The 14491-nt window shown below is 34.8% G+C and overlaps 1 protein-coding gene and 1 pseudogene across 1 annotated transcript in view; both read right to left on the bottom strand.

Moving 5' to 3' along the window:
- Poc5 (POC5 centriolar protein) overlaps positions 1-14491 on the bottom strand; it is a 41572-nt gene that overhangs the window by 13018 nt on the left and 14063 nt on the right. Inside the window, exons 5-8 of the mRNA XM_048800108.1 lie at positions 8728-8933; positions 6457-6633; positions 3695-3799; positions 948-1127 (exon numbers count right to left, since the gene is read on the bottom strand). Of these exons, the coding sequence (XP_048656065.1) occupies positions 948-1127; positions 3695-3799; positions 6457-6633; positions 8728-8933 (668 nt within the window). The remainder of the gene's footprint in view (positions 1-947; positions 1128-3694; positions 3800-6456; positions 6634-8727; positions 8934-14491) is intronic.
- Positions 1674-2276, bottom strand: LOC107152266 (annotated as a pseudogene).

Raw genomic sequence — 14491 nt, 5'->3', positions numbered from 1 at the left:
TGGCTTGCCTTGGAAGCATTAAGGGGACATTTTCCTCTCCAATGACCCTTCTCTTTGCAGAATGTACACTGGTTGTCTTCCTGTTTTCTAGAGTCCTTGTGATCCCCCTGATCAGGAGGTTGGGTGAATTGCAGGGCCCTTAGGTGGGTCCCATTGTTCCTGGATGACCTTGGAGGGCAGGGACCAAAATACTGGCTATTTTTCTTAAACATTTTATTCTCCTTGATTTTAGTGTCCAAGTCTTGGTTTTTGAATACCCAGAAAGCCAGTTCCACGTTTTGTTTTGTTTTTTTTTTGTTTTTTTTTAACTTTCTGATATGGGCAATTGAACCCAGGAATGCTTCAATACTGAGCTACATTCCCATTTTTAAAAATTATTTTGAGATAGGATCTCACTAAGTTGCTGAGGCTGACCATGAACTTGCAATACTCCTGCCTCATCCTCACATGTCAGTGGAATTAAAGGCGTGTTGCTCTATGTCTGGCAATTATCTACAAAAGTTTAAGTGCCAAGTGAACAACACATTTTCCTATAGACCAAACCTAAACTGCATTTTTTGAATGTTATTTTTGAATTGGGGAAAATTATTTGTATTTTGAAAATTTATTTTATATAATACTAAGAATTTAATGCCATAATGTTAATTTTTTTCTCTTAGGCATTTGTTTTCAAGAAACCTCTGTATTCTTCAGAATGGTTTTTATTTCATTTTGGGTCCCAAATATTTTCCCATGGAAACACTGCTAATTTATTATTAAAAGTCAAAGAAAAATAATTTCTGATTTATTTACATCTGCTTATAAGAACATAATTTAAATTAATATAGAATAGACATTTTAAATTTTTATTCCTGACTACATAAAGACTAGAAAAGAAGCCTAACTCTAAATTAATAGTGAATCTATTCATTTACTACATTAAAAGAAAGTAAATTAAAAGAGTTTACCATAGAAACTTTGGCTTCATAATCATTAGAAATCTGAACACAAACTTCTTCAGCTCTTGCTTGACAAGCTCGTTCTACCACCTCTTTCCATTGTCTTTGTACTATGGAACGCCAGCCCTTCCAGGTTTTCTTCAGTAAAGTTCTCTGGAAGTACTGGTCAGCTAGTTTGCATTCATAAACCTGAAAGAAAGTAATGTACAACCTCAAAAAAACACAGGGGATGGTAACTATATTGTAGTAATAACAATAAACGTAACATAGTGGTAATGTGTTAAGGATATTACATTAATAATGTACATACGTTATCATTTAATTTTGTATAATCATATTATTCTTGATGCATTTAGGAGAATAGGCTTAGACAGGTTAAGTAACCTCTCTAGTCAGATTTGAGTGAGCTTCTATCCATTATATCATGGCTTGATACTGCTTATAAAGCTAGTGGAAAAAATTTAAAAACAAAACAAAAGAAATGAAATGAGAAACTTGCCATCTTAGCTACAAATCTGCATTAGCCTTTTAATTGAAAGCAAGGCCAGGTAAGTAACAAAGAGTGGCTGGAAGGCAAAAAGGGTGGTGGCTGTAGCTTCAGATGATACTAACACTGCTTTCCTCCCCTTGGGCTTGGTGGCCACCATCAGAAACAAGATTAATTTAACTTAGACATCTTGCCATTATATATAGTGCCAAACAGATCCAAATAGGAACATAATCTTTATCAATGGATTCTTTTTTTTTTTTTTTTTTTTTTAAGGATGGAACAATCCTTTATTTTATACACCTTGAAGTTTTCAATCATATTTCAGTGGCAAAGAGAGAACATGAAAATCGGCCTTCAGCCATCAGGAGCTGCTCTGTTCAGGGCCTAGGATCTCCCTTGTCCAAGTGGTAAGGTGGAGGGGTGTACTTCCCTTCCTTTTTGAGCTTGTCTAGCTGCTTGACGGCTCTCACATGTTACATTAGTTTTTTGCTGAAGCAAAATTTTATGAAATTATCATATTCTATCTTATACTCTTTTTGTGACCAGATATTACCAATCTCATGTGCGCATTCTATGTGTTCTTTTTTGAAAGCATGGAATTAAGAAGGAATCTTTTTATTTATTTTTTTAATGTAGGATTTTTTTACTTTACCTTTATTTTGTTTGTTTATTTTTATGTGGTGCTGGGGATCAAACCCAGTGCCTCACACATGCTAGGCAAGTACTCTACCACTAAGCCACAACCCCGGCTCCCAAGAAGGAATCTTGTAGGGCTGTTCAGTACTTTGGATTGTCAAATGGCAATCTATGTTAATGCCCATCGTTTTCTCATGTCAAAGAAAAGGCATAGTGTCATTGTCTCCTTTCTGGTTTCAACTTTAGGACAATCAATGAATTCTTTTGAAGAAGTAATTCTAATGTACAACTTTCTTAAATTTGAAAAGCTATCTAAAGAATGATGGAACCTTAACTATTCCAGCCAACATTTAAGTATTAATTCTTATTATGTGTCTCTTGACAAATAACTTTCAAAATATGGTATAGTCATTTTAAATAGCTTGTTTCAATATGATTAACGTGGATTTAATTCATTTGGATTTATAAAACAATGAAAACACTAGAGTATTCTTATAGGAGAAATTCTATTCCACAACAATAGCTTTTTCCTTAAATACTAATCTCTTGTAAACTAAATGCACAGAGACTACTTCAAAGATCACAAGAAAAAGAATATGTATGTATGCATATGTGTATGTATGTATATGTATGTATATATGTGTATATACACACACACACATTTCCATCTCCTATACTCACGGGTTTTCATACTGTTTTCTTGTATGATACACACATACATTCTCTCTCTCATACTTTTCTACTCACTTTTGATACAATAATTTATTATTCTCTCAGTTCACTATTTTGATATCTAATTTAGTTCTTATTTAATTAAAATAAAAAAATGTTCAGGTTTAAATTATATAGAAACTAAAAAAAGATAAACAGCATGGCTTTGATTCTTATACTAAGGCAAGTCTACACAATAAACATTGGTACTATTTTTTAATCCACAACTATATTACAAATGTAGTAATGGTTTTTTATGAAGAGGCTGTATTCAGGGGCTGGGGTTGTGGCTCAGCAGTAGAGCGCCTGCCTAGCACATGCAAGCTCTAGGTTTGATCCTCAGCATCATAAAAATAAATAAAAATAAAGGTATTGTGTCCAACTACAATTTAAAAATAAGTATTAAAAAAAAAGGGCTGTATTCAGGTATTTTACTTTATTTGAGATGGGGTCTTGCTGTGTTGTCCAGGCTGGCCTGATCTCAAATCAATCCTCCAGCCTTACCCTACTGAGTAGCTGGGACCACAGGCATGGGCATTGAACCCAGACAGGTATTTTAGAAGTAGAAACAACATAGGAATCAAACAATATTTTATGATTGCAAATTCTTTTTCTATATAACCTCATCTGAGGTAAAATCTATCAGGGCATTTGTAATTTAGGTACAATCCTCATTAAACTGCTATGGAGCAGCACACGATGTACCTATCATAATATATATCTTATGTTAATAAATTCTTACTATTTTTGCCAAACTACATCAAAATCAAATTCCTTTGAAATAAGAGCAATAATTTTTAAGTCATAAATTCATTTTTACTTACTAGAAAGTAAATTTTTGACCTAGAATTCTAATAATGGGACAAAACCCTTTCAGAAGTCTAATATCAGTCAGTGGTCTTGTCTTTTTTATACTTACATCCTGTCTGGAGCTGACGTGACCAATTCGCCAGTGGAAGAATGTTCTCATTAACTCTATTCTTTCCTTTTGCTTGCCTATGGCATGAGACAAGCTGGAAATCACCTGTAAATAGCAATTACTTAATTATTGTGATCTTACAATAACAGAAACAGAGAAATTGACTTATATATCAAAAATGCTAGAGAGGGCTGGGGATGTGGCTCAAGCGGTAGCGTGCTCGCCTGGCATGCGTGCGGCCCGGGTTCGATCCTCAGCACCACATACAAACAAAGATGTTGTGTCCGCCGAAAACTAAAAAATAAATATTAAAAAATTCTCTCTCTCTCTCTCTCTCTAAAAAAAAAATAATGCTAGAGAATAGCTATCGATCTCTGCCATATTAATTTAGTCTCATTATTAGAAAGACCAAAAAATTCTCCACATTAATACTCTAAAGATTAATGAATGCAGAAGAATGAGAGGAAAGAAATCTTCATTGTCTGTATATCTTGTTAACTACCAATAAGAGTTTATGAATATTAAAATTAATAGTTATTAACATTTAATTCAGGAAAAACAAACGTACACTTGAAAGTTTTGCTACATATTCAAAAAAGTTTTTATTCTGTAGACCTGTGAGCAGGGCCAGGTTTTAAATATCTTTCTGGTACCTTGGATATAAAAATTTATCAATAACTTTAATAATTTTATGGTTTCAACAGTTTTCTAAAAGCAAATAATAGTCATTTTTATGTACTTCTTTAAGGATATTATCTTGTCCTTTGAAAAAATTTATGAAGGTTTTTAACAAATAACCCAATCAATAAATGGGCCAAAAAACTGAACAGACACTTCTCAGAAGAGATATACAATCAATCAACAAATATATGAAAAAATGTTCAACATCTCTAGCAATTAGAGAAATGCAAATCAAAACTACTCCAAGATTTCACCTCACTCCAGTCAGAATGGCAGCTACCAAGAATATGAACAATAATAAGTGTTGGCAAGGATGTGAGGAAAAAGGCACACTCACACATTGCTGGTGGCACTTTAAATTGGTGCAATCAATCTGGAAAGTAGTATGGAGATTCCTTGGAAAACTTGACCCAGCTATCCCACTCCTTGGTTTATACCCAAAGGACTTAAAAACAGCATACTACAGGGACATAGCCATATCAATGTTTATAGCAGCATAATTCACAATAGCTAAATTGTGGCACCAACCCAGATGCCCTTCAGTAGATGAATAAATAAAGAAACTGTGGTATATATACACAATTGAATATTACACAGCATTAAAATCATGGCATCTGCAGGTAAATGGATGGAGTTGGAGAATATCATGCTAAGTGAAGTAAGCCAATCCCAAAAAACCAAATGCTGAGTGTTTTCTCTGATATATGGATGCTGATCCATAATGGGGATGGGCCAGGGGAGCATGAGAGGAATGGAGGAACTTTAGATAGGGTAAAAGGGAGGGAGGGAAAGGAAAGGGACATGGGGGTAAGAAAGATGGTGGAATGAGATGGACATCATTGCTCTACGTACATATATGAAGACACGAATGGTGTGACTCTACTTTGTGTACAACCAGAGACACGAAAAACTGTGATCATGTGTATTGAATTGAAATGCATCTTGCTGTCATGTGTAACAAATTAGAATACATAAATATTTTAAAAAAGCACACACACACACACAACCTATGAAGGTTTTTAAATCCTAAGGTAATATTTTCTCTTATAAATAATTTAGTAAATGAAATATGTATCTAAAAATTGCCACATTAAAAAGATACTTAGTAAACTGGGGACATGTATTCCTAAAAGAGGAAGAGGCACACAGTCTAAGACATTCATTACATTCTATTTCAAGATGGATGGTGATGCATGGCTGTTTACTTTATTCATTTTCATTAACTAAACACATGATATGTAACTCTTTTTTTGTGGTACTTCAAAATTAAAAAAATTAAATTTTAAAATATTTAAAAACCTTAGAACAGGGTTTTGAAGGCAATAAAGAAAAAGACTCACATTAATATCCATTGTTTCAAAAAACATAAAAAATGTTCAAAATTTACATTATACCCTCTAAAGAAATGCGTATTTACCAAAACATAAACCTTATCTAGCTCACTGAAACATCTGAATGCCGCTTGTGCAGATAAGCAGCAAGTTGTCTGCCCTGAGTCCTTCTCTAAAAGCCACCATCTTATCCAAAAATGATATGGGGTCTTTGGGGGCATATACACTTTGTTCAAGGTGCTGTCTGGATGCAAAAAACTACCACAGACCTGAACATGACCCTCAAGTTCTTAGGAAGCTAAAAGAAAGTGAAACAAAAGGTATTTTTTTGTCAAGAATTATCTTTATCAAGGAAGAAAGACATGTCACAAACAAAATTTGGGATAAATAAAATGCCCAAATTTTAAAAAATGATATAAAAAGTGGGTAATACTGATTCCTTAATATTCTCTTAAGGGCTTTTAAGAAAAAAAATTAGAAAAAAAATCCCACAAAAATTAACGAATGTACCTACATTTAGCAGACACTTAAAAACACCAAAGTCAAAGGCAAAGGTCAAATGACATTACATTGGTATATTTAATACGAAGACTAAATCCTATGGTTATGTACTTATTTTTCTATTAGTTTCTGAAATGATTTTCTCTTTGTGGTCTTTTATGAGCTAAATAATCATTACTTCCTGGAATTTATTACCCAATAAGGCATTTACTGAATCTCAATTACAAAGAGATAGAAAAAAATTTAGACCTCATCTTTTCTCCCAATGGAAATTTCAAAGGTTTTCTGCAGCTCTTTCAAGTCATTGATCTGGTTGCTTAGTTGTTTTACATGTGCTGCATGTTTTTCTTTCTCTTTTTTCATTTCCATTCGGTGCCAGTCAATAAAATTAAGTTTCCATTTACTTAGTTCAGATAAAACGTTTGTCTGAAAAACAAATATACTGACAATTAGTAGTATGTTCCTTAATACCATTTCTTAAAACTAAAGTTAGGAAACATAAAAAAAAAAAAAAAGTCAGAACAAGCAGTCAATATAGGAGTCACAAAAAAAAAAAAAAAAAAAAAAAAAAAATCACAACATGCTAATAATACAAGTTCAACAGTCCTGGCTCTTTGCAGTTTACATTTACCACATCAAGGAATTTTTTTTTCCTATTTTAAGTTATCTTGTATGAAGTCTTGTCATTTAAAATTTTTTTCAGGCCTCATTCACTAAACTTCTTTGTTTATTCAAGGACTTTAAACGTCCATATTAAAATGGATCAGATAAAAAAGAAATTTAGGACTATCAGCTAGGCTGAGCCTAATGACTGGGAAGTTAGTTAGATAGAGGTGGTAGTGGAAACTATGGGAGTTGAAGCTTTCTTCTCCAAACCATTTATCACAATGGTCACCTTATGACAAATTGCTAAGTTTTTTCTCCCTACTGACTGGCATAAATAAAAGACCAAATAATCATTAAAAAATATAACCTGGATAACAAAAAAGGTTAACTGAACACAAAACAATTTGAATGTTGATTATATATTATTCCAATGGACTTAACACTATTATTAGAAATATGAAACCTGGGCTGGGGTTGTGGCTCAGTGGTAAAGCACTTGCCTAGCATATGTGATACACTGGGTTTGATTCTTAGCACCACATAAAAATATATGAATAAAATAAAGGTAATGTGTCCACCTACAACTAAAAAAATAAAAAGAAATATGAAACCTGTTTCAAGGGGATAAAAATGGTAGAAGCTATGCTAAAAGATTATTTCTAGAATAATCTATTTCTAGAATATATAATCCAAATATAGAGAAATATGAATGCTACAGAACTCACATGACCATAATATTTTCCATGTATATAAATATTCAACTTAATTTTCCTAAACTATGTTTCAAAAAAACTTTGCCATTTTTGCCATACTTGAAAAATTTTTTTTTATAGATTTGCATTATGTATAACAGTTGTTATAAGAGTGGCTAAAATGAAATATATGTTGCTAAAAAAGAAATTTAGGACTATCGGCTAGGCTGAGTCTAATGACAGGGAAGTTATTTAGATAGAGGTGGTAGTGGAAACTATGGGAGTTGAAGCTTTTGTTTTATGTAAAAGGAAATATTTCTATTAGCCATCTTTAAGATTTGTCTTATTTATTTTTTTGTTTATTATTTACTTATTTTTTGTGGTATTAGGGATTGAACCTAGATGGGCTGTATCACTGAGCTGTATCCCCAGCCTATTTTATTTTATTTGAGGCAGGGTCTTGTTAAATTGCCCAGGCTGGCCTTGAACTTGTGATCATGTTGCTCTAGACTCCTAGGTGACTGAAATTATAGGTGTGTGCCATTGTGCTTAGTTTGTTGTTGTTTTTGAGATAGGGTCTGACTATGCTGCCCAGGCTGGTCATGAATTTTTGGGCTCAAGTGATCCTCCTGCCTCAGCTTCCCTGATAGCTGGGAATGACAGATGCTGGCCTCCGTCAGTCAGAACTAGGATATGACAAAAGCTCAACAGGTGTCAGTCACACCAAAGCTAAGCCTTTCAAAACATCTGAGAAAGTCTATGGAACATAAGAACAGTACTACAACTTTTTAAAACTGCCAAAGTTATGATTTCTAACCTAGTAGCATCAGCTGGGAGCTTAATAGAAATATATAATCTTGGGACTCTGCCCAAGACCACTGATATGAAGATACAGTTTAGCAGGATCCCCAGGTGGTTCAAATGTACATTAAAAACCAAGAAGCATAAATCTAAGATACTGTACTCATCTTCTCAGGAAACCAGAGAATTTTATTTTTTAAGATAAACTTTTAAAAGACAATAAATAATCAAGAGTAAAACTACAGGGGCTAGGGCTATGGCACAGCCGTAGAGCGCTTGCCTAGCACAAGGCCCTGGGTTCGATCCTCAGCCCCACATAAAAATAAATAAATAAAAATAGAGGTATTATATCTAACTACAAAAAAAAAAAAAAAGAGTAAAACTACTGTACTATATATTGTAATTGAACAACTACCGATACCTTAAGATTTGAACTCCAAAGATCAAGCATATTTTCCATCCTCTGAAGGTTTTCATCAAAAACAAGACTATCACCCACAAATATTTCATGGGCATCTGTAAGAGCAGAATTAGACCTTGATGAGGAAGAGTCACCTAAAAGATGTGAACTGAAAAAATCCATGACTGGGTGAGAAGGCTTCCTTGGTGATGACACTGGTGATGATCCTAGAATAAATGAAAAATTGTAGTAGTTGAGCCAAATTAAAAACTTTGCCAATCTTTTAGGAAGTAATACTGAAAGGCTATAAGATGTCTGCTATCAATAAAAGAGAATAAAATCATGGCATTTGCAGGCAAATGGATGGAATTGGAGAATATAATGCTAAGTGAAGTAAGCCAATCCCCAAAATCCAAATGCCAAACGTTTTCTCTGAAATAAGGAGGCTGATTCATAGTGGGGTTGGGAGGGGGAGTGGAGCATGGGAGGATTAGATAAACTCTAGATAGGGCAGAGGGGTTGGAAGGGTAAGGAGGGGGCATGCAGGTAGGAAAGATCGTGGAATGAGATGGACATCATTACCCTAAGTATATATATGTATGAAGAGAATGAATGGTGTGAATATACTTTATATACAACCAGAGATATAAAAAATTGTGCTCTAAATGTATAATATGATTTATAATGTATTCTGCTGTCATATATAACAAATTAGAATAAAAAAAGTTGTTTGCTATCTATGGAGGCTGAGAGAAATTATCTTTCAGGTATATACCTTAATCTGGCTATTTTAAATTTCAGTATTATCATTGATTTAGGATTAACCTGCATGAGATGCCTCCTATACTCCCCTCAGCCCAGCAAATGACCCCTATCCCAAATAAGGATGCTTTATATATCCTAATCCAGCCTGAATTGCAAGTATTATCATCCATATCATCACATTAACATGAACTAAGTACTAAGTTCCTATAATAAAAATGTTGAAAGGTCAACTCTTATAACACATGCTACCTTAATGTTACCCTAATAATACCTAAGAAGCAAGTATAACTATCTTTATTTTAATGAGAAAACTAAAGCTCAGAAAGAATTAAATAATTGACCAATGTCAGAATGGTTCTATATAGGTCATTAATACTTTATTATTAACATAATTTATAGCATAGCATAATCATCACCATTGCATTAATTCTACTGCATCCTAATGTTGCCCCAAAGACAGTTTAGTAATAAATGATTTTTTAAGTCATACTGGTACATTAAAAAAAAAAAGCTTCACATAATGGTCATACTCTTCTTTTTGCACAAAAATTTGGCATAAAATCTGCAATGATTATGCATTGAAATATGATAACACTAGCATAGGTCTTAATATGGATAAGATTCAACAATATAAATAGAGAGGGGCTAATAATTTAATTTAATTTACCAGATACTCTGTTGTAAGGCACTCTTTTAGCTTTTAACTTGCTGGGTGAGAAATACATACATCTATCTATACACATATATAAATAACTCCCATCACTTGTCCTTATACAGGGAGGTGGGGAAGAGCCTGAGCCAGAAAAAGAACTCTTGCTATCTCTAAAAAGCACAAAACAAAATGAAATTAAACCTTTATTTCTCACCATGCACAAAACTCAACTCAAAGTGGATCAAGGACCTAGGAATTAAACCAGAGACTTTGTGCCTAATGGAAGAAAAAGTAGGCCCAAATCTCTATCATGTTGGATTAGGCCCCAACTTCTTTAATAAGACTCCTATAGCACAAGAATTAAAACCAAGAATCAATAAATGGGATGGATCAAACTAAAAATCTTCTTTTTCAGCAAAAGAAACAATCAGTGAGGTGAATAGAGAACCTATAGAATGGGAGCAAATTTTTACCACAAGCACATCAGATAGAGCACTACATCTAGAATATATAAAGCACTCAAAAACCTTAATACCAAAAAAAATAAAAAATAAAAATCAATAAATGGGCCAAGGAACTGAACAGACACTTCTCAGAAGAAGATATACAATCAATCAACAAATGTATGAAAAAATGTTCAACATCTCTAGCAATTAGAGAAATGCAAATCAAAACTACTCTAAGATTTCACTTCACTCCAGTCAGAATGGCAGCTATCAAGAATACAAACAACAATAAGTGTTGGCAAGGATGTGAGGAAAAAGGCACACTCATACATTGCTGGTGGGACTGTAAATTGGTGCAACCAATATGGAAAGCAGTAGGAGACTCATTGGAAAACTTGGAATGGAATCACCATTTGACCCAGCTATCCCACTCCTTGGTTTATACCCAAAGGACTTAAAAAACAGCATACTATAGGGACACATCCATATCAATGTTTATAGCAGCACGATTCATAATAGCTAAATTGTGGAATCAACCCAGATGCCCTTCAGTAGATGAATGGATAGGGAAACTCTGGTATACATACACAATGGAATGTTACTCAGCATTAAAAGAGAATAAAATCATGGCATTTACAGGTAAATGGATTGAGTTGGAGAATATTATGCTAAATGAAGTAAGTCAATCCCAAAAAACCAAAGGCCGAATATTTTCTCTGATATGTGGATGCTGATCCATAGTGGGGATGGGCCAGGGGAGCATGGGAGGAATGGAGGAACTTTAGATAGGGCAAAGGGGAGGAAGGGGAAGGAGGGGGCATGGGGGTAGGAAAGATGGTGGAATGAGTTAGATATCAATACCCTAAGTACATGTATAAAGACATGAATGGTGTGACTCTACTTCGTATACAATCAGTGACTTGAAAAATTGTGCTCTATATGTGTAATATGAAATGAACTACATTCTGTCATTGTGTATAAAAAATTAGAGTAAATAAAAAATTTTAAAAAAGAATATAAATGCAAGTAGACTATATGGGTCAAAATACACAAATTTAATGCAGACATTTCTTCTATGGTAAGAACACAGCTGACTGATACTGGCCAATGTATGAACATATAATAACAAATTCCATCATTATGTGCAAGTATAATGTATCAATAAAAAATGTGGAACAAAAAAAAGCACAAAATAGAAAGTTTAATTTTTTGTCACACATTTATGTTTGGAATTAGAGACTATCACCATTTTTCATGTAGCTCACATTTGTTGTGAGTTCTAATAACCAGGATTGAAGGACTTTGCTCTCTTCCTTACTGAATGAATAGAAGACAAACCTCCTAGGGCTGGGGTTGTGGCTCAGTAGTAGAGCGCTTGCCTAGTACGTGTGAAGCACTGGGTTTGATTCTCAGCACTACATAAAAATAAAGAAATCAAATTAAAGATATTGTGTCCATCTACAACAACAACAAACAGACAAACCTACTCTAGAACTTGCTGAAGTTCTGTAGATTTTTAATTGTTGAAAAAATATACATACCCTCTAAGAAACAGAATCATGTAACTTAAGAACTTGGAAGGCCTGTCCAAGATTATACTGCCAAAGACTTATTACAAGTAAGGAAAATAAAGGGTAGAGACATTTTTAAAATGGTGGCTTAAATGGTTTCCACATAGAGTAACATTGAATCACATAATAAGGAAAGTATTCCATTTTTATTTTAAAAATTATTCTCAATCTGATTCTAATATGCTTTTAAAACCTTAGTTTTCTCTAGCCTCATGTTTCAGAAAAACTGTCATTTTCTCTATTTTATTAAAAAATTTTTTTAATTGTTGATAGACCTTTATTTTATTTATTTATATGTGTTGCTGAGAATCGAACCCAGTGCCTCATATATGCCAGGCAAGTGTGCTTATTGCTGAGCCCTAGCCCCAGCCCACTCCATTTAATTTTAAATATCAAAAACCTTGCCATTCTGCAATACTTTGTTTTGCCTAGAGACCATTAACATTGCTAATCTCTCCTTTCAAAAAAGAAAAATGCTGATTTTAGGCCCAACACATCACCACCCAACAATGTTGTAATAAATTTTTACCATTACATTCATATTTTAACAAATACATATTAATCTTATATTCAAAAATAACTGAAACAAAGTTTCTTTTTAAAATGAAATGAATTTACGCTAAAAAGTGAGCATATATTTAAAAAAACAATAAATTAGAGAACAGATGGTATAAAGATATGACAGAAGCCATTACATTGATACACATATGCCTGAAAGTTGGGAAATAGTGCACTATAGTTTACAAAAGATTTAAGTTAGTCAAGCTGTCTAACATCCCATTAAATCTTTAAAACTGGAGCTGGAGTTGTGGCTCAGTGATAGAGCGCTTGTCTGGCATGTGTGAAGCCCTGGGTTCGATCCTCAGCACCACATTTTACATAAGTAAATAAAACAAAAGATCCATTGACAACTAAAAAATATATATAAAAAAATCTTGGGGCTGGGATGTAGCTCAGTGGCAAAGCGTCTGCCTTGCATTCGCGAAGCCCTGGGTTCGACCCCCAGTTCCAAAAAAGACAAAAAAAAAAAAAAAAAAAAAAAACCCCCCAAACAAACAAACAAAACCCCCCCCCCCAAAAACCTAAATTCTGAGTTTGAAGAGTGTGGAGGACAACAGTGGGAGCTGTGCAACTTCTCGGGGGCTTTCTGCTTCCACGTTTGTAACGTGGGGAAAGAGGAGCCGTGTGGGCTGTTTCTGGGCTCACCATGAGAATCATATGACTTTTGCAAAAATGCCTCAGCTGTTCTTAGTGTCAGTGGGTAATCATAATAAAGAAGGGATACAAGCATGATCAGGGGAATTTGCTATTAAAAAAAGGAATGAAGATCCAGGAAAGAATGGAAATAGGAAGGAAACATGGGAAACCACAGTGTTCCTGACACTGGGCTTGCTGCTTTCAGACATGGGTTCTCATGTTGTTCTAACCACCACCCCGAGGAGGGTGCTACCCTCTTCCCACCATTACAGGGAGAATGCTGAAGTCCATAACTTCTCCAAGGTCACATGGCTAGTAGATTAAGCAGGGTGGGTAACAAAGTAACATTGACTGAACTCCCACAGAAGCCTGAGGAGAAGACCTCAGTGACTGCGGATTGTGTTTTAACACAGTGGACCTGTTCCAGGCTCAGACACAGGAGGGTGACTTTGCCCAGGACCTCTTTCCTTATACCAGGTCTACTGGAAGAGGAAAACTAGATAGGGGTGCTACACTTCCTCTTCTTGCCCTTTTCAACAGATCTGACAGTGGAATCCCTTGTATTTGTGGCATTCTTGCTGTGGCCTGGGAAGCCCCATTGGAAACCTCACCATTGGGCTCACAGTTTGGCAAGACCCCTCCCTCCATACCTCAATGCACGTCTTCCTTTTGAAGCCAGATTTAAAGTTAGGTAGTCAGTGTAGTTAGATAAATCGGGTCTAATGCCAAGTGAAATCTAAAATGGAGGCCATGCGGAGAATGACTCAGGGAAAACACAGGACAACTCATGGAATGTTAATGAAGTCCCGAAAAGGCCCTAGGCCAAAGTCCACCCCAAAGAAATGTTAATGAACAGCCCCCAGCAAAAAGGTGCTAACTCAGAAGTCCTTCCTGACCAGATTACTTCTTTGGCCCACCTGTGTCCCACCCCTCGGGCCTTCCCACCTACATTCCATCACTGAAAGAACTATAAAAAGGGGAGACAACATCCCTTCCACGGATTCCACCTCTTGGGTCCCCTTCTTCCTCCGGGAGATGTCTTTTCTGCTGTCCTTTAATAAACTTCTAATTTCTACTCTGACCTTGCCTCGGCGTGCTTCTTTGGTGTTATTCTTCAACATTGGGGAAGCAAGAACTCATCACCGGTCAACAGC

The sequence above is a fragment of the Marmota marmota genome, unplaced genomic scaffold (assembly GCF_001458135.2).
Source record: "Marmota marmota marmota unplaced genomic scaffold, marMar, whole genome shotgun sequence".
Lineage (NCBI taxonomy): Eukaryota > Metazoa > Chordata > Mammalia > Rodentia > Sciuridae > Marmota > Marmota marmota.
Note: the sequence above shows the minus strand (reverse complement) of the source record. Positions and strands in the feature narration are given on the sequence as shown.